Source organism: Girardinichthys multiradiatus, chromosome X (assembly GCF_021462225.1).
Source record: "Girardinichthys multiradiatus isolate DD_20200921_A chromosome X, DD_fGirMul_XY1, whole genome shotgun sequence".
Classification (NCBI taxonomy): Eukaryota; Metazoa; Chordata; class Actinopteri; order Cyprinodontiformes; family Goodeidae; genus Girardinichthys; species Girardinichthys multiradiatus.
In genome coordinates this window covers 6,576,926-6,599,864 of record NC_061817.1, presented here as the reverse complement: position 1 = coordinate 6,599,864, position 22,939 = coordinate 6,576,926, and the positions used below count along the sequence as shown (strand labels likewise).

At 41.1% G+C, this 22,939-nt stretch overlaps 1 protein-coding gene and 2 long non-coding RNA genes across 3 annotated transcripts; 1 reads left to right on the top strand and 2 right to left on the bottom strand.

Annotated features, from left to right (window-relative positions):
• Positions 1-5,941: 5,941 nt before the first annotated feature.
• On the bottom strand, positions 5,942-8,820 carry LOC124862548. Its single transcript, XR_007036940.1, has 4 exons — positions 8,737-8,820; positions 6,701-6,737; positions 6,562-6,620; positions 5,942-6,014 (listed from the first exon to the last, which is right to left on the bottom strand). It is a non-coding gene; the product is annotated as an uncharacterized LOC124862548 (long non-coding RNA).
• A 431-nt stretch (positions 8,821-9,251) lies between these two features.
• Positions 9,252-15,346, top strand: LOC124862549. Its single transcript, XR_007036941.1, has 3 exons — positions 9,252-9,636; positions 9,731-9,922; positions 13,481-15,346. It is a non-coding gene; the product is annotated as an uncharacterized LOC124862549 (long non-coding RNA).
• Positions 15,347-15,369: 23 nt separating this feature from the next.
• Positions 15,370-21,793, bottom strand: LOC124862547 (ATP-dependent DNA helicase Q5-like). The gene is given in 8 exon segments (XM_047356527.1): positions 15,370-15,456; positions 15,531-15,693; positions 15,773-15,884; positions 15,967-16,063; positions 19,364-19,885; positions 21,395-21,426; positions 21,429-21,515; positions 21,681-21,793. Coding segments are annotated over 8 exon segments (1,197 nt in total). The 5' UTR covers positions 21,778-21,793.
• Between the last annotated feature and the right edge of the window lie 1,146 nt (positions 21,794-22,939).

Below are 22,939 nucleotides of genomic sequence, written 5' to 3'. Positions count from 1 at the left end.
TGAAGGGGTATGATGATGTGGAAGGAGGGTTAAACATAGCTCCAGTTCATTGAACACCTCCATCAACCTGCAGACCACTTCCTGAAACTAGCCCTATTCATTCAAAATCTGCACTGAGCTGCGTCGTCGAACAAATAATCTGACAAATTCAAGTAAAAAGTGTTTACAAACAGCTTCTAATGGTCCTCACAGGTTTACAACATTTTGATCATAACTACATTTTATTATATAAACGAAGAATCATAAAAATCTGATGCGAACACACCACAGAACCAAATGTCAGCATTTTCTGAATTGAAGCAAGCTTCAATGAAAACATCAGGAAGCATGAGATGTTTTAACACTGTGCGAGTCCCACAATGCTTTAATCTTTAGCATAGACTTTAGTATAAACATTAAAGAATCTCCATGTTCAACTTTTTGGTTTTCTTTCATACATTCTGCCATTGCTAACAGTCAAAGTAAAACAAGGTTTAATTTAAAGAACAAAAGAAACAATAGGTCGTATTAAATCACATTTATTCAGTTGTTTCAGTAGCAAGACCACAACATGAAGCAACTGCTAAAATGTGTTTTAAGCCCAAACACAGAAAAGTGAAGCTTTTACTGAGCCTTAAAATCAAACAGTGGCTTCATCCCCATCTGCTTCAGATATACAGGCTCCCTCATGATGTTTGGAATACAAACATTTTACAAACTCTACAGGCTTTACTTGAAAGCTTTTTAATAAAACACGTCCATTTTAAAGCCTGCTGTGTGATTTGCCAAACACATGGTCCTCTGAATAGCAACTTCAGTGGACCTAATTGCTTCCCCGTCAGGCTGCTCTATGGTACTTTGGTCTTAGAACTTTTAACCCTTACAATGCAAATATGATGCATGATGAAGATGAGAGTGAGCATGTCAAACCGCAGATCTGCTCAACTAAAAGTATGCTTGCAAGCTGACATCTTTCTCCCACAGCAGAAACTGACACGTTAGTAGACTGTGTAACTATTCTACTGAAGCCCAACAGTGAGCAACCCAGCTGTTGATATTTTGTTCAGCCTCCTTTCTCATAGAGGACAGAAGGTTGGAGCCAGGATCCTCTCTTGTGAGATGGACATACAGGGGTTGGACAATGAAACTGAAACACCTGGTTTTAGACCACAATAATTTATTAGTATGGTGTAGGGTCTCCTTTTGCGGCCAATACAGCATCAATTCATCTTGAGAATGTCATATATAAGTCCTGCACAGTGGTCAGAGGGATTTTAAGTCATTCTTCTTGCAGGATAGTGGCCAGGTCACTACGTGATACTGGTGGAGGAAAACGTTTCCTGACTCGCTTCTCCAAAACACCCCAAAGTGGCTCAATAATATTTAGATCTGGTGACTGTGCAGGCCATGGGAGATGTTCAACTTCACTTTCATGTTCATCAAACCAATCTTTCACCAGTCTTGCTGTGTGTATTGGTGCATTGTCATCCTGATACACGGCGTGCCTTCAGGATACAATGTTTGAACCATTGAATGCACAATGGTCCTCAAGAATGGTTCGGTAGTCCTTGGCAGTGACGCGCCCATCTAGCACAAGTATTGGGCCAAGGGAATGCCATGATATGGCAGCCCAAACCATCACTGATCCACCCCCATGCTTCACTCTGGGCATGCAACAGTCTGGGTGGTACGCTTCTTTGGGGCTTCTCCACACTGTAACTCTCCCGGATGTGGGGAAAACAGTAAAGGTGGACTCATCAGAGAACAATACATGTTTCACATTGTCCACAGCCCAAGATTTGCGCTCCTTGCACCATTGAAACCAACGTTTGGCATTGGCATGAGTGAGCAAAGGTTTGGCTATAGCAGCCCGGCCGTGTATATTGACCCTGTGGAGCTCCCGATGGACAGTTCTGGTGGAAACAGGAGAGTTGAGGTGCACATTTAATTCTGCCGTGATTTGGTCAGCCGTGGTTTTATGTTTTTTGGATACAATCCGGGTTAGCACCCGAACATCCCTTTCAGACAGCTTCCTCTTGCATCCACAGTTAATCCTGTTGGATGTGGTTCATCCTTCTTGGTGGTATGCTGACATTACCCTGGATACCGTGGCTCTTGATACATCACAAAGACTTGCTGTCTTGGTCACAGATGCGCCAGCAAGACATGCACCAACAATTTGTCCTCTTTTGAACTCTGGTATGTCACCCATAATGTTGTGTGCATTTCAATATTTTGAGCAAAACTGTGCTCTTACCCTGCTAATTGAACCTTCACACTCTGCTCTTACTGGTGCAATGTGCAATCAATGAAGACTGGCTACCAGGCTGGTCCAATTTAGCCATGAAACCTCCCACACTAAAATGACAGGTGTTTCAGTTTCATTGTCCAACCCCATAAGAAGGTCTGGTGAATCATCTCCGTGTTGATTTGGCCATATATTTTGTATCGTTATTCAAAAAAAATAATTTTTTATTTAAAATATTATAGCATTTGAATGACCAAGCAGCCTAACAAGGTTCCGAGCTCCTCTGGAAGAGAAACAGGCCCACACCATGACAGATCTTCCACTATATTTAACAGGAGGTATGAATGGCTTTTCCACATATTCATCTTTTGTTTTTTTATTTTAACATTTCAGCCAGATAACGTAAATTGAACACCTTTCCATGTGATCTATCTGTTCACATTAGTGCTTTTTTTGCTACAAAGAGAAAAGCAAACATGACGACTTATTACTGCAGCCAGATTCAATGGCTTGACTCAAGGGGCTAAAATATTAAGAGCACTTGCCCATTATGATACTGATCATTTCATCTCTGCTACTCCAGACTGTGGCAGTCAGCATTTTTTATTATGTATTGACACAACATACAAGCACCCACAAAAGCCCTTAATTTCAAACTTCTTACATAAATAATGAAATCAACTGGAGGAACTAACAGGCACTGACATAGAAGAAAAATGACTACATGTCCCATCACTCCTTGCTCTCTGTGGCTTTAGAGTTGTGCAGTCTCTTAAGGTGCTCCCAGTCAGCCTCGCTCTCACAGCGCTGTATGCTGTCGAAAAACTTCTTGATGAGAACTTTAGCTTCCCCTTTTACTGCAGACACAGAGATTATTGTTAATGAAGAATCAACTGCAAGACGTTATATGACTGTAATGGTTCAATTACCTTGGCTTTTTTCACAACTTTTACCCTCTGTAAGAAGGTGAGACAAGTACCGTGCAAAAGACTTAAACAGAGCCTGTAAAAGCATTTATTCATCTGTTAAACACATATATTAAACATATTATTCAGTTTTAAGCTGCTTTCATAAACTTCTACTCACCTTGGTGGCAAACTTTCCCTGAGAATAAAAGGGGTCCAGATAATGGACCACAATATTGGCTGCTTCCTTCAGCGTCACGAGCTCACCGGGTAGCGGCAGGGACCTCGCTTGCACATCTGGGTTGAAGGTCACTCTTCTTTTGTTCGCACCTAACGTCCGGCTGCGCTTTGCTGCAGGAGGCAACTCTTGTTTTGTTTCCACCTCATCTGTATTCTGCAAATACAGACACAATTATCCATCAATAAGAATTGGATCAAATGCAAACCCTGCATATAAAAGCGTGGTGGAGCAACACAAAGCAGTGCATTACTGAGAAGCAGAGGACAAGTGAAACACCTGTTGCTGTAATTGCAGCAAAAAGGAGTTAAAGTCTTTTTGGGTGTGCCTCTATCAGCATATCTGGAGACTGACATTTTTGCCCATCCTTCTTTGCGGTACAGTTAAAGTTCAGACTGAACGTTTGCCTCTGCTTGGCCCATCTCTATAATGTGAGCAGAAACATTGGTGTTGAGGAGATTTTTTGCAGATAAAAGATGTCTGTGTTGGTTTAAAACTAATTTCTCCAGTGAAACTCATTGGTTTGGGCAGAATAATGCATTTAACTCAATCAAATTCTGCTCTGCTGTCTTTGCTTTTTGTTTTTTCACAATACGTTTTATCGCTTTTCTCTGCTTTGATTCTTTTGGCCTTTGACGACGGAAGTTCTTTCCTTCATAAATTCTCAAATTTTCATGTCCCGGTCTCAAATGTTTTGCTGCCCTTCTTCAGGGTCATTACAAATCACCAAACTAGTTGTATTTAAATAGAAAGTACAATGCAGGAAAATTCAAATAAACCAATCATATGTACACACATACACCAACGGACCAATCGGCATACAGGGGATGGTACTTGCTCACTGGTTAAACCAGTGGCTAATTAGGCTCTGGCTGAAAACACTTTGCCTTAAAAGGGGACATAACATCCAAGTTATCGAGTTGAAATCTTTATCATAAAACTATTATTTTTAGCGTTTTTATGGGTGCTTTTGTTTGTTTGAATTTTACTGTGCATCTCTGAGAATGAGGTGCTGTTGTAAGTGTGGGATGTTGTTTTTTCTGGATTGTGCTTTTTCATTTAAATACAACTTGTGCGGTGATTTGTGATGACCCTGAAGAAGGCCACATGCCGAAACACGTTGGTCTGCTAATAAAGTTTGTTCCAAGTGCTTCAAGTGTTGCTGAAGTTTTCACCTTACCACTACTTGTGTTGATAAATGCCATACACAATGTCAAATGAAGCACAATGAGGTCTGTGGCTATAATGAGACAAAGGGTGGAATAGTTAAAGCGTTGTAAATACTTTTGAGACACTGTACCTCTTGAACTAAAGGTGGGTTAGCTGCTGCTGCTTCTTCAGTTCGGTCTGGTCTGTATAAGAGGTAAAAATGTAGTGAAGACTTTTGCCAGTAAAGATTTATAGAAATGTTTGCTGAGGTTAGAGTACGCTGTGAGAGTTGTCTTATCCTCATGAGCGGTGTCCTCAACCAAAGTCAAAGTTCTTTCTTTGTCCGCTTCTTCATCATCCGATAAAACGATGACTTCCGTTTTAGGTTCTATCAGGACCAGATCCTCAGTCTCTAAAAGCGCAGGGTCGCTCGCCGTTACGTCCACAGCAGCCAGAGAATGTAGCTCCTGCCTTATGTTCTCTTCATGAATCTCACAGAGAGTCTCTGATAGGAAACCACCTGCTTCCATGGGGAGCTCTGCCTCTTCACAGCTCTCTTCCTCCACAGGTTTAGTTTTCACAAAGTACTGGGAGATGTTGTGAGAACTTTTCGCTGCGTCTGCCAGCTTCTGCTGCTTCCTGCTCATGGCTCTGCTTCCTGTAGTCGGGCTGTTTAAGTGGGCGCTGACGGCAGAGGCTCTGGCTCTGATGGATGATGTCAAGGCCGACATAGTCTCTGTGTTCATCTCCTTTACCCTGATCCTTTTGTCGCCCGGCCCCTCTGAGGAGTCCCTGAAAAAGCCGCCGTTTTCTGTCACTTTGCTAGAAACGGCGTCTGACGTGGAGGGGTTCAGGAGATCCTTGGCAGAGAGGAAACAGTTGGAGGAGCCCCTTTGGCCTGCACCCACTCGTTTTCGCTTCATCTGGAGCAACAGGGAGGAGAATTAAAACATGATCTTCTCTCAAACTTTAAGGATGTTTATGTAATCAAACACTCTTACAGAGTAGATCTGAGAAGCAGAGGTGAACCCCTGCAGCTCCTCGGGGTATAAAGAGGATGAGTTTCCATCCGCTTTGAGTCTTGCCTCAGCTTCTCTTGAATAACTGCTGCTGCCCTCTTCTGTCCCACCTGTTGATTTTGATATCTCCGACATCTTCAGGACACCAGATGAGTTAAACATAAAACATCTCCGGTTTTATTTTGGATTATGACACAAACAGTTTCATCTACCTTCTTTAAGATAGCAGCTTTGTACAAGTTGGAGGTTTTGCTGCCTTTGAAGACCTCGTGCTCTATATCTACTGCTGACATCAGGCTGGTGCATCAGAGAGATGGAAAGGAAATAAAGCCCGATGGTTATATTTCCTTCAATCAGGTTTTAGAAGAATAGTCATGGAGAACATCTGAAATCTCTGACCTAAATCTAAATGTGTCTTCTGCCCCCTGCTGGCCACACAGAGCATCTCGCAGGCGGTACAAGCAATGCTCTCTAGTCTGAAATGAGACGTTGACATTTTTATTGTCCCAAGTTCTGTTTCCAGAAATGTATCCGTCTTTAGGCTGTAAAATTTTAAAACAACTAATCTACCTTTAATTTACTGTAGATATTTCTATAGAGATCTCACTAGGAAGGAAGGAAGAAAGAAAGAAAGCAAGAAAGAAAGCAGGAAGGAAGGACCTGGAAAACAACACGTTTCCAGACCTTTCCTTGGCCCAAGAACCTCGTTTATTTTTCTCAAGTAAACATCATATCTTAATCTCTTCATATGAAATAAAAGTTGGTTGCTATGTAACAGCTAAATAAAACGCTATATATCACATTCTTGTATCAGCAGAAAAAAAGCAAGTAAATGGTAAACAGATGTAGGAAAATGCTGCGCTGCACAATCCTGTAAAGCCTTTTTAATGAATCTTTCTACACACTGATTTTTACTACAGCTACACTGACGTCTGATGACACACGACTCACATGAGAGTTAATGAGCACCTGTTAACAAATGCAGGAGGAATGTGTTTGCACCGTTCCAGTTTTATCACGTACCTTCACAGTGAGCCGGGGGATCTTCTGGCTGCTGGCCTCTCTGAGCGGGCAGTCAGCATCTGCACGACAGGAAGAACTTGTTACTCCACGAATGAACCTTACGACTCATTTGAGAGTCTTATTCCAGTGTTGGTGTTACCTGGTGGAACAAAGTCCTCCCTCGGGCCATCAGTGGCCTAAAGAAACACGAGCATCGATTTGAGTTAGCAATTTCACACTGAAGAGTCTTTCAGACACACATTATAAAAGCGATACTGTGATGATTGTTTTTCTATACAATTGCACCTAGAAAAGTTTCACAGTGAAATATGCATAGAAACACATATTTATAGGTTTTCATTCAGTTCACTTTCTTTCACTATCTTGACATTCCTGCGTTTCTTTGTTGTTCTGTAAAATGTTTGGCTGGCCTCTACTTGGAGCTGCTGGACTGCAGTTTGACTCAAAGGTTTTGCCAGCTCCTTTCAACATGTGGGAGCGATTTCACAAAAATTGACTCAAACAGCGGCCCGGTCAGTTTTTGCTGCACCCAGATGTGGAGGGAGGCAACAGATGCTCAGGAAATTTGTTTAGACTAAAACTAAATCCTCAAATGAAATCCTTTGTTGTTTAAAGGTTTTACATGACGGGTAATCTAATATGATAGATGAATAAATGAAGCGGACCTTCACATGAGGAAAAAAAAAAATTCAGGTCATCCAACATTTTCAGAGAAAGTCCTGAGTGTAGTTGTTTCAGAGGATACTTCATTATAATGTAAGAATATAAACAAGCTGAATTCAGCGATTTCCGTCTGAGCACTGTTAACAGCCTGAAGGTAGAGATGTGCAGTTTTCAGAAAACGTAAAAATGTTAGCGTAATATTTTGTGGTATTTATAGTTATAATGATAAATAAATGAAGTATTTGAACGTTCTCAACAGCCTTCTTGATGTTGGACCATTTGTACGTTGCTGGACGCTACTATGCCTTCCGGCGTCATCGGCCATTTTGTACCCCAGGATAGTCCGCTACTACAAATCCCAGCGGGCACCGCGGCTGATAGGGCAGGGGCATCGCACGCTGATGTCTCAGTGGACTATATAGTAAATGAGCTCCCTTTACTCCTGGCTTCCAAGCTGGATACCGGACATTAGGGAGCACAAATTTTCATAAAAACTGTTCCTTGCTTCTGCTCCCATGAACACAAAAGAGGTAAAAATATCCCAACCATGCTATCAGTTTTAGGGGTTTGCAAACATCACAAATTTGAGTTTACATTTAATAACAATTCTTATCCCGATGTATTTTCTTCTTCACAACAATAAATAATACAATAACTGCCAATCCCTACCTACCTATCAAGGCAGAGTTTAGTCTACCCAGGATCCACACACTGCTGTTTTTTGGAGTAAAACCCGAACCCATCAAATAGACTGCTTGACTTTGTCACATTACAACCTCAAATTTCATTTCTACAGATAATTTTAATAGAGTTATGCATAACTGTGAAACTGTAAAATTCTACACTGTGTTCAAAAATTTAATAAATAAAACTCTACAGCTGCACGCCCTTTAGGGTGTGTGCCTTCCTGCTTTGCACACATTTAGAGTGACATTTTTTTGCTCATTCTTCTATGGAAAATAAATCAGCCAGACTGAACAGAGAGCATCTGTAGCAACATTTTTCAGGTACTGACACAGAGTCTCAATTAAATTTAGCTTTGGGCCATTCCAACACATAAATGTGCGACGGTCTAGATCATTTCACTGTAGCTCTGGCTGTATGTTTAGTGTTGCCCTGCTTGGAGGTGAAGCTCCGTCCCCCGTCTCCACCCTTTTCCAGCCACTAACAGGTTTATTTCCTGTATTAAACTCCATCCATAAACGTCATCCAGCTTCGCTGTCTTTGTAGAAGAAAATTTTCCCCACAGCATGATGCTGCCAGCACCGCGTTTCACAATAGGGGTGACATGTTCAGGGTGATGTGTAGTGTTAGTTTTCCACCCCACACATAGAGCTTTGCTTGAAGACAAAAATGTTTCATAAAATACATTAAAATGTGTGGCTGTAAATTGATAAAATGAGGTACGGATACTTTTGGAAGTGCAGCACTGGCCAGATACCATCAGGGATATTAAAAATGCCAGCAAGCAGGATATGCAGTCAGTCAAAAATTATTAATATTAGGAATCACCTTCCGCAGATTCATCTGCTTCTTGAAGAGGTCAGAAAACTCCCTTTTCCTCTTTTTGGTCTCCTCTTCAGCACTTCCTTCATCCCCTTCATCATACCTGCAGAGGTGATATACAGCACCTTCATTACTCCAAACCAAATCACATCAAACCACATTTCAGAAAGCATAACAAGTGTTCAACCTGCCTTTCAAAGCAATAGCCCTTCTTCCCTCCTTCGTATTGGTCTTGCAGGTACCCGAACGGCCCTCTGGGCTCGCTGCTGTGGCCCTCGTCGGTCTTGGTGCTAAGGGCGGCCGCTTGCTCCAGCTGGGCCCGCACGGCTTTGGGATTGCGGCAGTAGTCGCAGGCGCCCGCGCACTTCGGCGTCTTGTCCTCGAAAAACTTGGAGATGATGGCATGGCGACATCTGGTGAGATTATAAAAGATAGGAGAGAGGTCCAGCTGATGTCACTGTATCATCCAACAGTCCAGTAGCGCCTTATCCATCCATCAGCTGTTAATTATAATTAGACTCAATGCTTTTGTAACAAGTCAGCAGTTTTTGTTGTTTTACTTTTTTTAAAAGAGTTTATCTCCTTATTTCACTAAATTTACCAGTAAAATACAGATTATCAAGTTTATTTTAAAAAAAAGTCTCATTTTGGAACCACTGTTATATAACAGCTAATATTGACACGCCCTCGCAGCCATAGAGCCTGTTTGAGAATCAGCCCCATCAACCAAGTCCGAACCACAATGCTGGAAATGGGAACACCGCCATCCTCTGCTGTGTAAATGAGGGAAGCCTCAGTAAAGCAGGCGGAGGAGGAGTAAACCAGAGAGGAGCACAAAGCCTAAAGCAGCAGTCCCTCCCAAACAGGACTGTAAAAGAAAAAACTACAGCCTCTGAGACGGACAGGGTAACAAGAGCAAGATCTTAAGGACAAAAGTAAAATACAAGAAGATAATTTTTTTTTTGTCTCAGTCTGATTGCAATTATTTGTCTTCCATTAGGAGCTGCAGCTCCTAAACAACAAACCAACTAACTAGCTGTAACAAACGCTGCAGGAGACTGCTTCTGGGAACATACTATAGCGTGTTCACATGGTCTCCACCCAGTCCTCCTCCTCTTCTGCTGGCACAGGAAACTTCTGACACTTACTGTGGGCTTGACTAAGTGTGGGGAAACAGCCCAGACTCTCACAGGTAGGTGTCCTTCAGTGTTTCTGAGAGCAAAGATGACTTAGAAAAAGTAAAAGCTGAGAAAGAATGAGAAGAATGTCTTAAAGATAATATAAACACAAACATATGCTAGAATGTTAGATTGTTATGGAGATGTAGTAGAGGATAGTTAGAATAATACAGAGATGCACCAAAGTGCATGAAAAAACTGGTTTCCCACATTATCTTCTACATAATGGTTGTTTCTAAGTTTATTAAATCCATCAGAATTGGATTGATCCTTCGATATGTTTCTCCTATTAATAAAAGCATTCTACAATTATTCTTGGAAAAAGGAAAATAAACTGAACTGTAATTCAGAGCATTGCTACAGAACACAGACAGGCACTGAAACAGGAAAAAGCTGATTTGTTTAAAAGGTTTACAGTATATAAGATCAGGGGAAATTAACAAACCTGACTACCTCCACCTTCTATATTCTCTTGTTAGTTCTTATTCTAAGCATAACTCACAGTATGAAAACCAAATTTACAGTAAACTCACATGGGTAACTGTTCAGAGCTGCTTCTGATTATACTTAGTACATGCTGTTCAGAGGAGCATGTGTTTGTAATTAAAGACATTTAAGCAACCAGGTTTCCTGGGTTTTCAATGATCATGTGTCCTTTAGCCATGAAAATAATCAGCTGAAGCTCATGTTAATATGTGTAAACTTTCTGTTTTCTGTCATTTTAGTGTGCTTTTTTTTTATTGTTATATAATCCAGTTCTAATAACCAGAAATGTCAGAGAGTCACACCCATGTGAGCAATTCAGCAAGAACACAGCAGCGCCGTCAACAGAAAACAACTTAAAACTGCTCCTCCTCCCATTATGCATATTACAGTGTGAGCCTACGGGGCAGAAATTAACAAGATGAAGAGGCTAAACTTGTGGTTCCAGGACCTTACAAAAGTATCAAAAGCCCTTGAATATCTCCATTTTCTGACATTAAAGCCACAGGCTTGAATGTATTTTTTTAATTAGTGTTTTACACCAACATAAAGTACAGCGCAATTGTGAAAGGGAGGGGAAATGAAACATGTTCCACACAAAAAAAAAAAGAGTTAGAAATGCATCTGTGTTACTCTAAACAAATCCAAAGCAAGCAATTGCCTTATAGCATCACTCTGTACAGAGCCTTCCCATGTAACCCATGATAGTGGCTCCATCATGGTGCTTTCACCAAAGAAAAGGAAACTGGTCAAGGTTGACGAAGGATGGACGAAGCAAATAGAGGGCAATCCTGTCAACAAACTGTTGGATTCTGCAAAAGTCTTGAGAATGGGGTGGAGGTTCACCTTCCACCAAAACAAACATACAGGAAAAGCTATAAGGAAGTGGTTTAGATCAAAGCATGTGCATGCATTAGAATGGCCCAGTTAAAGCCCAGACCTAAATCTTTTAAGAATGTATAATGTCCAGATACTCTCCATCCAATCAGACTGAGCTAGAACTATTTTGAAAAGAAGAAAGGGTGAAAACTTCAGTTTCCGATGTGCAAAGCTGGTAGATGAAACTACACACAGCTGGACTCTACTATTTATGTAACTTCTGAAGGCAACTGGTTGCACAGGCAACAAACAAATTCACAAAAACTTCTTGTTTTTATTTGTAACAACATTTGAAAGGCATTTATCCTTCTTCTTATTTACAATTACGTGCTAGTTTGTGTTGGTCTATCACAAACAATTCAGAAAAAAATCACTGAAGTTTGTGGATATAAGCAGAGAAAACATGAAATAGTTTAAGGAGTATGATTATGTTTTGCAAATCACTACAAAATGTCTTCAACAGAGCCAGATATGGGATTAAATAACCCCAGCATTACAGGTCTTTCTCAAAATATTAGCATATTGTGATAAAGTTCATTATTTTCCATAATGTCATGATGAAAATTTAACATTCATATATTTTAGATTCATTGCACACTAACTGAAATATTTCAGGTCCTTTATTGTCTTAATACGGATGATTTTGGCATACAGCTCATGAAAACCCAAAATTCCTATCTCACAAAATTAGCATATTTCATCCGACCAATAAAAGAAAAGTGTTTTTAATACAAAAAACGTCAACCTTCAAATAATCATGTACAGTTATGCACTCAATACTTGGTCGGGAATCCTTTTGCAGAAATGACTGCTTCAATGTGGCGTGGCATGGAGGCAATCAGCCTGTGGCACTGCTGAGGTCTTATGGAGGCCCAGGATGCTTCGATAGCGGCCTTTAGCTCATCCAGAGTGTTGGGTCTTGAGTCTCTCAACGTTCTCTTCACAATATCCCACAGATTCTCCATTGGGGTTCAGGTCAGGAGAGTTGGCAGGCCAATTGAGCACAGCGATACCATGGTCAGTAAACCATTTACCAGTGGTTTTGGCACTGTGAGCAGGTGCCAGGTCGTGCTGAAAAATGAAATCTTCATCTCCATAAAGCTTTTCAGCAGATGGAAGCATGAAGTGCTCCAAAATCTCCTGATAGCTAGCTGCATTGACCCTGCCCTTGATAAAACACAGTGGACCAACACTAGCAGCTGACACGGCACCCCAGACCATCACTGACTGTGGGTACTTGACACTGGACTTCTGGCATTTTGGCATTTCCTTTTCCCCAGTCTTCCTCCAGACTCTGGCACCTTGATTTCCGAATGACATGCAGAATTTGCTTTCATCCGAAAAAAGTACTTTGGACCACTGAGCAACAGTCCAGTGCTGCTTCTTTGTAGCCCAGGTCTGGGGAATGTGGCACCTGTAGCCCATTTCCTGCACACGCCTGTGCACGGTGGCTCTGGATGTTTCTACTCCAGACTCAGTCCACTGCTTCCGCAGGTCCCCCAAGGTCTGGAATCGGCCCTTCTCCACAATCTTCCTCAGGGTCCGGTCACCTCTTCTCGTTGTGCAGCGTTTTCTGCCACACTTTTTCCTTCCCACAGACTTCCCACTGAGGTGCCTTGATACAGCACTCTGGGAACAGCCTATTCGTTCAGAAATGTCTTCTGTGTCTTACCCTCTTGCTTGAGGGTGTCAATAGTGGCCTTCTGGACAGCAGTCAGGTTGGCAGTCTTACCCATGATTGGGGTTTTGAGTGATGAACCAGGCTGGGAGTTTTAAAGGCCTCTGGAATCTTTTGCAGGTGTTTAGAGTTAACTCGTTGATTCAGATGATTAGGTTCATAGCTCGTTTAGAGACCCTTTTAATGATATGCTAATTTTGTGAGATAGGAATTTTAGGTTTTCATGAGCTGTAAGCCAAAATCATCCGTATTAAGACAATAAAAGACCTGAAATATTTCAGTTAGTGTGCAATGAATCTAAAATATATGAATGTTAAAGTTTCATCATGACGTTATGGAAAATAATGAACTTTATCACAATATGCTAATATTTTGAGAAGGACCTGTATTTTACTAGTAGCTTTATGCACACAAGCAGTGAAATTCCTGGCTTTCCTCCTCCGGTTAAGACACTTGACAGCAAACACACACTAATGTGATTCTGTTTAGACTAAACCTCAGACGTGACCTTTCTGCTCTGTGGTCTCCTCAGCAGGATGGGTGCCAGACAGGAGACAGTGGGCCTCCTGAACAAAATATGGCTCAAGCTTCAATGTCTGCCCAGCGCCCACCCTTTGGAGATGGCAGGCTTCTTCATCCTCCTAATCTTCATCTGTGTCACACCTCTTTTTTTGAAGCACATTAATTGTTCTCTTCAAAACAGAGCAGCTTCTAAATACTTTTTTTTTTGTTTCCAACAGTTACGGTCATTCTCATGGCGGTGTTCACCTGTGTGAGCCGCCGCTGCTGTTGCCGCTGCTGCCCCTGTTGTAAGCCCAAACAGGACGGACCCAATGTTTGAGTGAACGTTTTTACTATCAGACAGGTTTTTCCTGCAGATCTGCAAAGCACAATGTTTAGAAATCCTGCCAGAGTTTCGGATATAAACCATACAGAATGCACAAAAAGGGCAGGGCCCCAGAACAACCAAGCTAACTGTTAGGATCATGTTCAGGGCTACAAAGAACACCTGTCAATGCTGCCAGGCTTTCAGGAGAAGCGACATTCCTCTGGAGCATCCCTGCCACCTGCAGAGTGACAACAGCTCATCTACCCTGACGAAATGGGGCCGGTCCCAGACCAAACTGAACAAGCTTCCGTGCCTTTAAAAATAGTAAGCTGCACAGTGTTAGATGAGCAGAAATTAAGAAACATATTAAAACGAGAGAGAAAAAACGAAGCACATGGCAGCCAGGAAAGCAGCCGAAAGTTGATGAAGATTGAAAGCAGTGATAGCAAAGTCTCCTGCTCCAATTTAAGTTCAAGGAGTGAAGGTTTAAGTGGTGATCTATCCAGTGAGGAAGAGGAAGTCTGAGGGCAGCACATTAGAGACCTAACAAACCAGAACCCTACAGAGGGATTCATAAGACCTCTGTGGTAAAGGAACATGTGTGGCCAAACTATAATTCCAAAAAGTTAAATCTGGCAGTACTCAGGTAGAATTAAATATTGTTTCACTTTATACCAGCGCTGTTACTCTAGTGTGCATCACTTCGGTTACTTCCAACAAAACAATGCTTTAAGTTAGGGAGTAGTGAAAAGGTTGTGTAAAACATAACACCAGTGAACGGAAGCAGCTGAAAGTCTCCCTTTTCTATAAACAATCGGCTTGCAATTTACTCAGAATGGTTTAATTGAACTACAATTATGTAGCTGCCAAAGTGTAAGTTTACAGTTAATTTTCTCACAACAACAAAAAAGTCCCTTAAAGTAAATGCCACATAAGATAGTTGGCAGGGAAATTAGAACCCTGATATACAATCTGGACTTTTTGTCCCAGGTGGGTGATAAGAAATGACAAGAAATCTGCACTTCTCACCTATTTACTTTCACATATCTCATCCACTTTTTCTGTGTATAGTTTATTTGGAGAAAGTAAGAATGGTCACTCGATCCTTTTCTGTGTTGCTAACTGGCGACATTTGACAGATGTATTCCTGTTGGGAAGGCCTTTTTTGTTCAAGTAAAAAAAAATCGGTATTATGCATTTCTGTTTTAGAGGGGTGGGACTCCAAATGGTCTTTTTGTGTCAGAAAAATTTATTTTAAAATGACTTATCTACTTTGAAAAATAATGAAATGGACAATTGTTAATTTAATTATGTTTCATACTTCCATCACTTTTAGGAGATTTGTCCGTAAAATATCTTTGCCCTTTGAAGTGTTCCTTAACAGCAGGGAATTAGGGGGGCAAGTGCACCCTCTGCTGTTTTGGAATTGAAAAGTGGATATTTAGAGAAAAATGGAATTATGTTTATACCTAAAATTATTAAACTAGTTCAAATATAATAATGTCAGGTTGATACTGTACCCTAATGTACTGCATTGATTTTTATACAATAAAGAGGTAATTTCCAAAGGATTTGTGCACCGAGTACTTCTCTCACCCTTCTTGCTCACAAAACAACACCATGGCTTCAAAGTCCGAGAGGGCTGCTTTGTCAATCTCCTTTGAAGAGCCTCGTTTTGCCTGCAGAAAATTTCATGTAAAGTTTTTGGTGATAATGTCTCATCAATCTAAGGTTGCTCTGCAGTTAATCTGACCTTTCTTCGGTCAATTTCCTGACGAATCAGGAAGTTTAGCTACTCTTTATCCCTCCGGCTATAGTACGTGCGACACAAGGAGGGCAGACCGTCTCTACCTGCTCGTCCAGACTCTTGGTAATAACCGGCCAGAGACTTTGCAAGATTCCAGTGGGCAACAAATCTGCTACAACATCAGCATATGTGTAAAAATAAAACTAGGGGTACAGAAAACACAAAAAACTGGACATTTGGTCTCTTACCTAACGTTGGCTTTGTCTACTCCCATGCCGAAGCTGATGGTTGCAACAATAACCAGCACCTTTCCTTGCATCCACTCATTCTGCACCTCTGTGCGATCTCCTCCCTTCAGACCTACAAAAATCTCAACCTCGTCACTTGAACTCGAAAATGCACGTGGGTTTAAAAATCTCAAACACACATTTAAACATCCTACCTGCATGATAAGACTTAGCTAAGACTCCGAGCTTGGTCAGCTGGTAAGCAACAGTTTCACAGCCTTCTCTGGTTCGACAGTAAACGATCCCACAGTCCTGATCACAAATAGTGAGTGTTTAGAAAACCTTGTTGAGTATGGACTGACTAATATGCATTTGTATCAGAACCATATAGAATATGTGAGAAAAAATTACTGTCTGCATTATTTCTAAGCTGTGTAATATTACAGGGAATACCTTGACTTCAAGCTGCACCTTTAGCTATGAGACTTAAATTGAAGATATTTTCAGGCTCAAACTCTTCTACAATTTACAAAATTAAACATTCAATAATCCTTAGTTCAGAGAAGGACTCAGATATATCCTCCATATTAGAAAATGCCCCCATTTCAAATCAAATGTCAAGAGGATTCTTCTTTATCTGTCAAGGAAATATCCTAAATAATCTTAATATCGTAAAGTAAAAATATTAGAGGGTGCTAAAAAAAAACACTGTGTGCATGTAATTAATAAAGCTTTTAGGGATGGAAATGTTTTCGCACCCCTCATACTGAATTTCCCCACTGTGGGACAATAAAGGGTATTTTTATTCTATCAAATGTTCTGCTGCAAATAATAGTTGACAAAGGAATCAACTCGCAGACCTCATTTCCATTTCAGAGTATGGAAGAATTATATTCAGTTTACTCCTATAAGACAACATTATGATCACCTGTATGGACTTCACTAGAACCCTAAAGGTTTAGCAGCATATCCTTAACTTCAACTCAGTTTGGTTTATTTATGCGGCATTCTAAATGTAATATGTGCTTAATGCAAGCTGGTCAAAGGTCATGTATGTAATGGAGCTCAGTTGACTGAATTGAGTCATGGACCTTGCAGCAATCCCTCCTTGTACAGTGCCTTGCAAAAGTATTCAACCCCACCCCATCTCCGCACCTTGCGTAGGGTTAGCTGAGGCTTAGGGTAACTATTTTGTTACATTCCAATTTGTAATTTCAATGTTTTTAATCTTAATTTTGCTCTGAAGCCCCTAAAATGTTCTGGTGTAACCAATTACCTTGAAAAGTCACATAATTAGTGAAATAAAGTCCAACTGTGTGCAATCCAAGTGTTACATGAAGCAGCAACACCACTAAGCAAGGAGCATCACGCAATGAAGATCAAGGAGCTCTCCAAACAAGTCAGGGACAGAGTTGTTGACAGGGTGGAGTTATACAAAAACAAAATCTAAATCCTTAATGTTCACGTGGAGAATCATCAAATTTATTATCTTCCCATGAATAGCACATGGTAAAATGGTAAATGGACTGACCTTATATAGCGCCTTTCCAGTCATACAGACCACTCAAACGCTTTACACTAGAGCCACATTCACCCAGACGCACTCACTGATGAGCACACATTCATACATTGATACGGAGATTGGCAGAAAATTTGAGGTTAAGTGCCTTGCCCAGGGGCACATCAATATGTGGCAGGAGGAAGCTGGAATCAAACCCACAACCCGCGTTTCGCAAGAAGACCACTCAGAAAATAATCATTACTTTGTGTTTAAAAAAAAGGATGTATGTCTTGAGTTTGCAAAAGGCATGAGGGCAAAAGTATGTAGGAAGGTGCTCTGGTTAAAGGAGACTAAAATTTAGCTTTTCAGCCACCAAGGACAACTCTATGTCTGCTACAAACCCAACACATCCCATCACCACAAGAACACTTATCCCCACAGTGAAATGTGGTGGCAGCATCATGATGTGGGGGTGTAATTCAGCAGCAGGGTCTGGGAAGCTGTTCCAATTCGAGGGAAAGATGGATGGTGCTAAATACAGGGATATTCTTAACAAAACCTGTCAGTCTGCATGTGATCTGAGACTGGGACGAAGGTTCACCTTCCAGCAGGACATGAAGCAACACTCGAGTGGTTTAAGGGGAAACATATAAATGTCTTGGAATGGCCTAGTCAAAGTCCAGACCTCAATCCAACGGGCAATCTGTGGTTAGACTTGAAGATCTCTGTTCACAAGCCAAAACAATCCAAAATGAAGGAGCTGGAGCCGCTTTGCCTTGAGGAATAGGCACAGATCCCAGTGACTAGGTGTGGCAAGCTCATAGAGACTCAAAGCAACTTGCAACTGTAATTGCTGCAAAAGGAGGCTCTACAAAGTACTCACTTTAGGGGGGTGGACAGTTGTGCACACTGAAGTGTTCTGCTATTTTGTCCTATTTGTTGTTTGCTCCACAATAAAAAATAATACATCTTGAAAGTTAAAGGCATATTCTGTAAATGAAATGGTGCAAACCCTGAAACAATCCAGCTTAATTGTAGGTTGTGACGCAACAAAACAGGAAAAATGCCAAGGGAGTGAATACTTTTGCAAGACACTGTAAGCGAGCATGTGCTGACAGTAGAAATAAACAACTCCTTGACAGAAACAGACATCAAGCCGAGCCAGAACCAGGCTCAGGACTTGTGGTCATCTATCGTGCCCACAAAACAAAGAGCAAGCACAGAATTAACACAAAACACGGGTCCTTTGTATGTGAAAAAACATAGTGCAAAGAATTACTTAAGCAGGAGCTGAGTTAGTGGACGAGTGTAGGAAAGAAAAACAGTTAAACCAAAGAGCTGCAGTCCTGAGATGCTCTGACCAGGTTGTTGCAGTTTTGGCCATTTGCTCAAACTCACTCAAATCCCTAAATCTGCCCATTGTCCTGCTTCTAACACATAAACACTGAGAACAACTCTTTGTAGTTCTCATTTACACAGATCCCTTTGCAGTAACCTGCATGGACAACCTTTCATAACAATCCTAAACACTATTTAAATTATACAGCAGGCTACTTAAAGAGGAGCCAAATTAAGATTTGCCACGGATTTAAAAGTTTTATTCAACATGTTAAATAATGAGCTGTCAAACATTTAAAAAGGCAGCAAAATGATCAAGCTTTTCTAAGAGAAATGGGTGAAGCTGTCACAACTTTCTTTCCAGAACAATTTTTCAATGTGTTCTTTATGTTTGATGTTTCATATTTTAATTGGTTTAGGATGAATATAAACGTTATTGTTTGCCCTAAATGTTCATTCCCGATTGCTGAAATAGTAACAAATGAATCAGAAACACTGAGAAAAACTGACAAAGCTTAAAGATTCTCATTGTGAGGGGGAGGAAAATATTAATTTTGCCCGTTTCAGTTAAGGAGTTCTAAGGAATTTTTGGTCCCTTACTGATCAAAACTTTTGGAGTTTAAAACTGAGCATTTCTATTTTCTCAGTGACATATAAGAACAAAGTAGAACCAAAGGACTCTAAAGGGACTTCAAAATCATTTCCAGCCTGATTCATACCACCAGGTTTGTGTTGTACGCTCATGCAATCACTCAAGGGTCTATTTTACAAACCTGTCCAGCTGATCCACTGCTCATTGCCAGAGCTTTTTTGATAAAGGCACAGAGGTGAACATAAGGGTTTGGCAGCAGATCCCTGAAGATCACATCATAATGAAGGTTCCTACGGAAAACTGGAGTGACAAAAGACATCGGCGAGCGCAGCCTTAGAGACTGAACAATGTCTTCTTGCACGTTCTTGGGAGCTGTAGCTGTCAAAGCCAAACAGGGAACTCCGGGTATGCGAGCCCGCAGCTCACCCAGTTTGAGATAGTCTGGCCTAAAATCGTGGCCCCACTGGGAGACACAGTGGGCCTCATCCACAGCCAGGTAGGACAGCAGGCCGCGGGAACACAGACCCGTCAGGCAGGGCTGGAATGAGGCCGAGGCCACCATCTCTGGTGTGATGTAGAGGAGCTTCAGCTTTGGCTGGTTGCTGCCCAGATCAGCCAGGATCAGGCGGCGCTCGCCCACTGGAAGCTTGGAGTTGATGGAGCAGGCGGGGATGTTGAGCTCCTTCAGGCGATCCACTTGGTCCTAGAGGACTTCACAGATAAGCTGATATTGCACTCACGTACAGTTCAAATAAAATATCAGGAGTGTGTGAAGTAAAACACAACACTGCATCATTAATGTCAATCAAATGTACGGTGCCTCTCAAAGGTGTACACACTGCTGTTAAAAGTCCAGAACCATTCCAAACTTAATAGATTTTCACAACATTTTCACTGAAAAACAAACAAACTTGTTAAAGAGAATTAAAAATGTGCAACAACCAGTTTGCACAAGTCTCTATATTCTTAAACTAATAATCTGTTGTTTTCTTGGGTTCACACCTGCCATCATTCAGAAAGAATCTGAAACAGAAATAAAGTTCAGCTGTCCAAATACAATTTTCTTTCAAATTTGTTCATTTGCATCCTTTAGCTTTAAATTTGAATTAAACCTTTATTTAACCAGGTAAGTTATTAAGAACATTTACAAGAACGACCTGGACCTATAGCTAAGGTCATAGTTTTCATTCATGTCGGGATTCTGGTTGGGTCACTTCAAAATATTCATATCACTTCTAGTCAGAAAAGAAAACATGTTGGTAAAATTAAAAGATCAGTTTAAACCCAAATCTGCAACCGGTACGGATAATTCTGGGTGTAACTGTACATAACACTGACTAAGGTTGGACAATAATAGTATTGAATTAAACTCTTGGCCACAATTTCAAAAGGTATGTATGGCCCAAAACAATGCAGAACAGCACCAGGTGTGGAACCAAGATTCAAGCATGCATCCAGATAAACAAAAAATTTCTTCACCAGGAGAAAATGACACTTTTTGAATGGCCAAAGTCCAGCAATAAATGTAAGAAACTCTGTGTGGTTACTTGAATGGGGCTGTGGACAAGAGATTGTCTTACAGTCTGATAAATTTGAAGAATCCCATCAGCTAGACTGGGCATTGTCAAGTCAAAAATGTGACTTCTACTATAGAAAACTGAACAGTGATACTGTTTTAAAAAGGTGTTGAAAAAGCTTAAGACTAATTAATTCACGATGGCCTGATATTTTTCAATGTCTAAACACCTTGCCCTTTTAACAGGGATGTATATATGTACATGTATATGTAAGCCCTTTACAAAGGAAAACTGAATCAAAGAGCTGTGCCAAAATTGAACAAAACCAGCAGCAGCAATGGAAAATCTAATACCAGAAAACAGAACTCCATAGGTATAAAAAGAAGAAACTATCAACCTACCAAAGTCACTCCAGACTAAACAAACAACACAATTAATCTCTGCCTTAACACTGTCACTGGGTAAAGGTGGGTGTTTTACATTGGAGTAGACCTTATATGGTCCCTTTTTGAAGTATTCTTCAAAAAGGGTCAACAGCAAGACAGGCCCTGTATTAAGTGGCAGTATCAAAACAGAACATTTCAGAAAGTACATCAGCAATCACCATCTGTGATATTGTTTTTTGTGTAGCAGTAGCAGCAGTTACAAACATTTTTGAGATCAGTAGCAGCAGCAGAATGAGGGGAGAGTCTGACCTGAATGAGAGCGATTAACGGGGATATAATAGAGTAATACCCTCAGCCAGCACTGCAGGCAGCTGATAGCACAGAGACTTCCCTGCTCCGGTCGGCATGCACACAAACACGTCCATGTTACCTAAAACAAAACAAAAAAAGTCCCACTTTCAACTATAATAACCAATTTGACTTCCTTCAGCAGTTTGTCCCACATGTTACATGTACTGACGTCTCTGCTACTAGGGTAAAGATAAGTTACAAAATTAGAAGAAAATATAAAATAACTAGATTGTTTGTGACGTACCACTAATGACAGCCTTAACAACATCTTCCTGAAGTTTAGACCTAAAGCCGTCGAAGCCAAAGTGGGATTTTAAAGCCTGTTTTAAACTTGTTGACATCCTTTGTCCGTGTATACACAACTCTCTCACCGTCGCACACCTATTACGTCCTTACGTCCGCGAAAAAAATACGAAACTTGGCCCTGTCCCAATACCCACACTACACCCTACGCCCCTCTATGAATGTTTACTTTGTACAAGTGCATGTAGGGGTGGAAGTGCGCAGGTTACCAGCTGCAAAATTGGAGAATTGGGACAGTAGGGGTTACGTCATCGACTTGCACCTCTGCACCGTAACTGCAACATCAAAAAGGGCGGGAACCAGCGCTGTTTTCACAGTCTTGCTGCTAAAAAAAACTATTTAAAACTGCAACAAGCAATTGTTTTGAGGAGAAGAAAGTGCAGGAAGCGACGGAGGCTTATAGACCAGACTCTCGTCGTGCCAGTGTTTGTTTGAAAGGTCACTTCAGTGTTATGACCTACTGACTGCCCAGAGTCACTCTGAACCCAGTGGTATCTTACAATGTTGAGCCTGGAAAAGCAGTAAAAAAAATATATTTGTCTGCTTGCTGTAAGTTTACGCAGTTCTTATTATTCTGATTTGATGGCTGGTTACGTTGATGGCTGTGATTGGTTTTTGCTCAGAACGTCATCTGCAGCAGTGAATTGTGGGTAATATACTTCGGCGAAGTCCGCTTTCGATGCGGGCTTCGCCGAAGGGCAGATGTGGGGCACAAAGGGGGCGGAAGGACCCACTCTAGAGAAATGGGACACCACTACGCACTTGAACCCATCAACGGGAACGCGCAATTCAGGGACACAAGGGTGGAAGTGCGAGTATTGGGACAGGGCCTAATACTTATCTGTTCTTGCGCTTTTTTCTTTTTGGAGCATTAAATTATTCACTTCCATGTTTTTCTACAACTTTAATTTAAAAAAAGAAGTGAGCCATCTCCATCAGGAAATCAGAACGTATTTATTGGTTTAAGTAAATAATGTGATTATTAATTTAATTTAAAATTCTTGAAAGTCAAAATCCTATATATGGAAATTATTAATGAAGGCCCGCGTAACAGTCTCCCATAGTCTCATGGACCTCCATTGCTTTTTGGGTGCAGCAAGATTGTGCCAGGCTCAAAGCGACCCGTAGCATGAAAGCAGTAATGAACCCAAAAGATGTTTTCATGACGCATTTCTGGCCATCCTACCACGATCCTGGTGT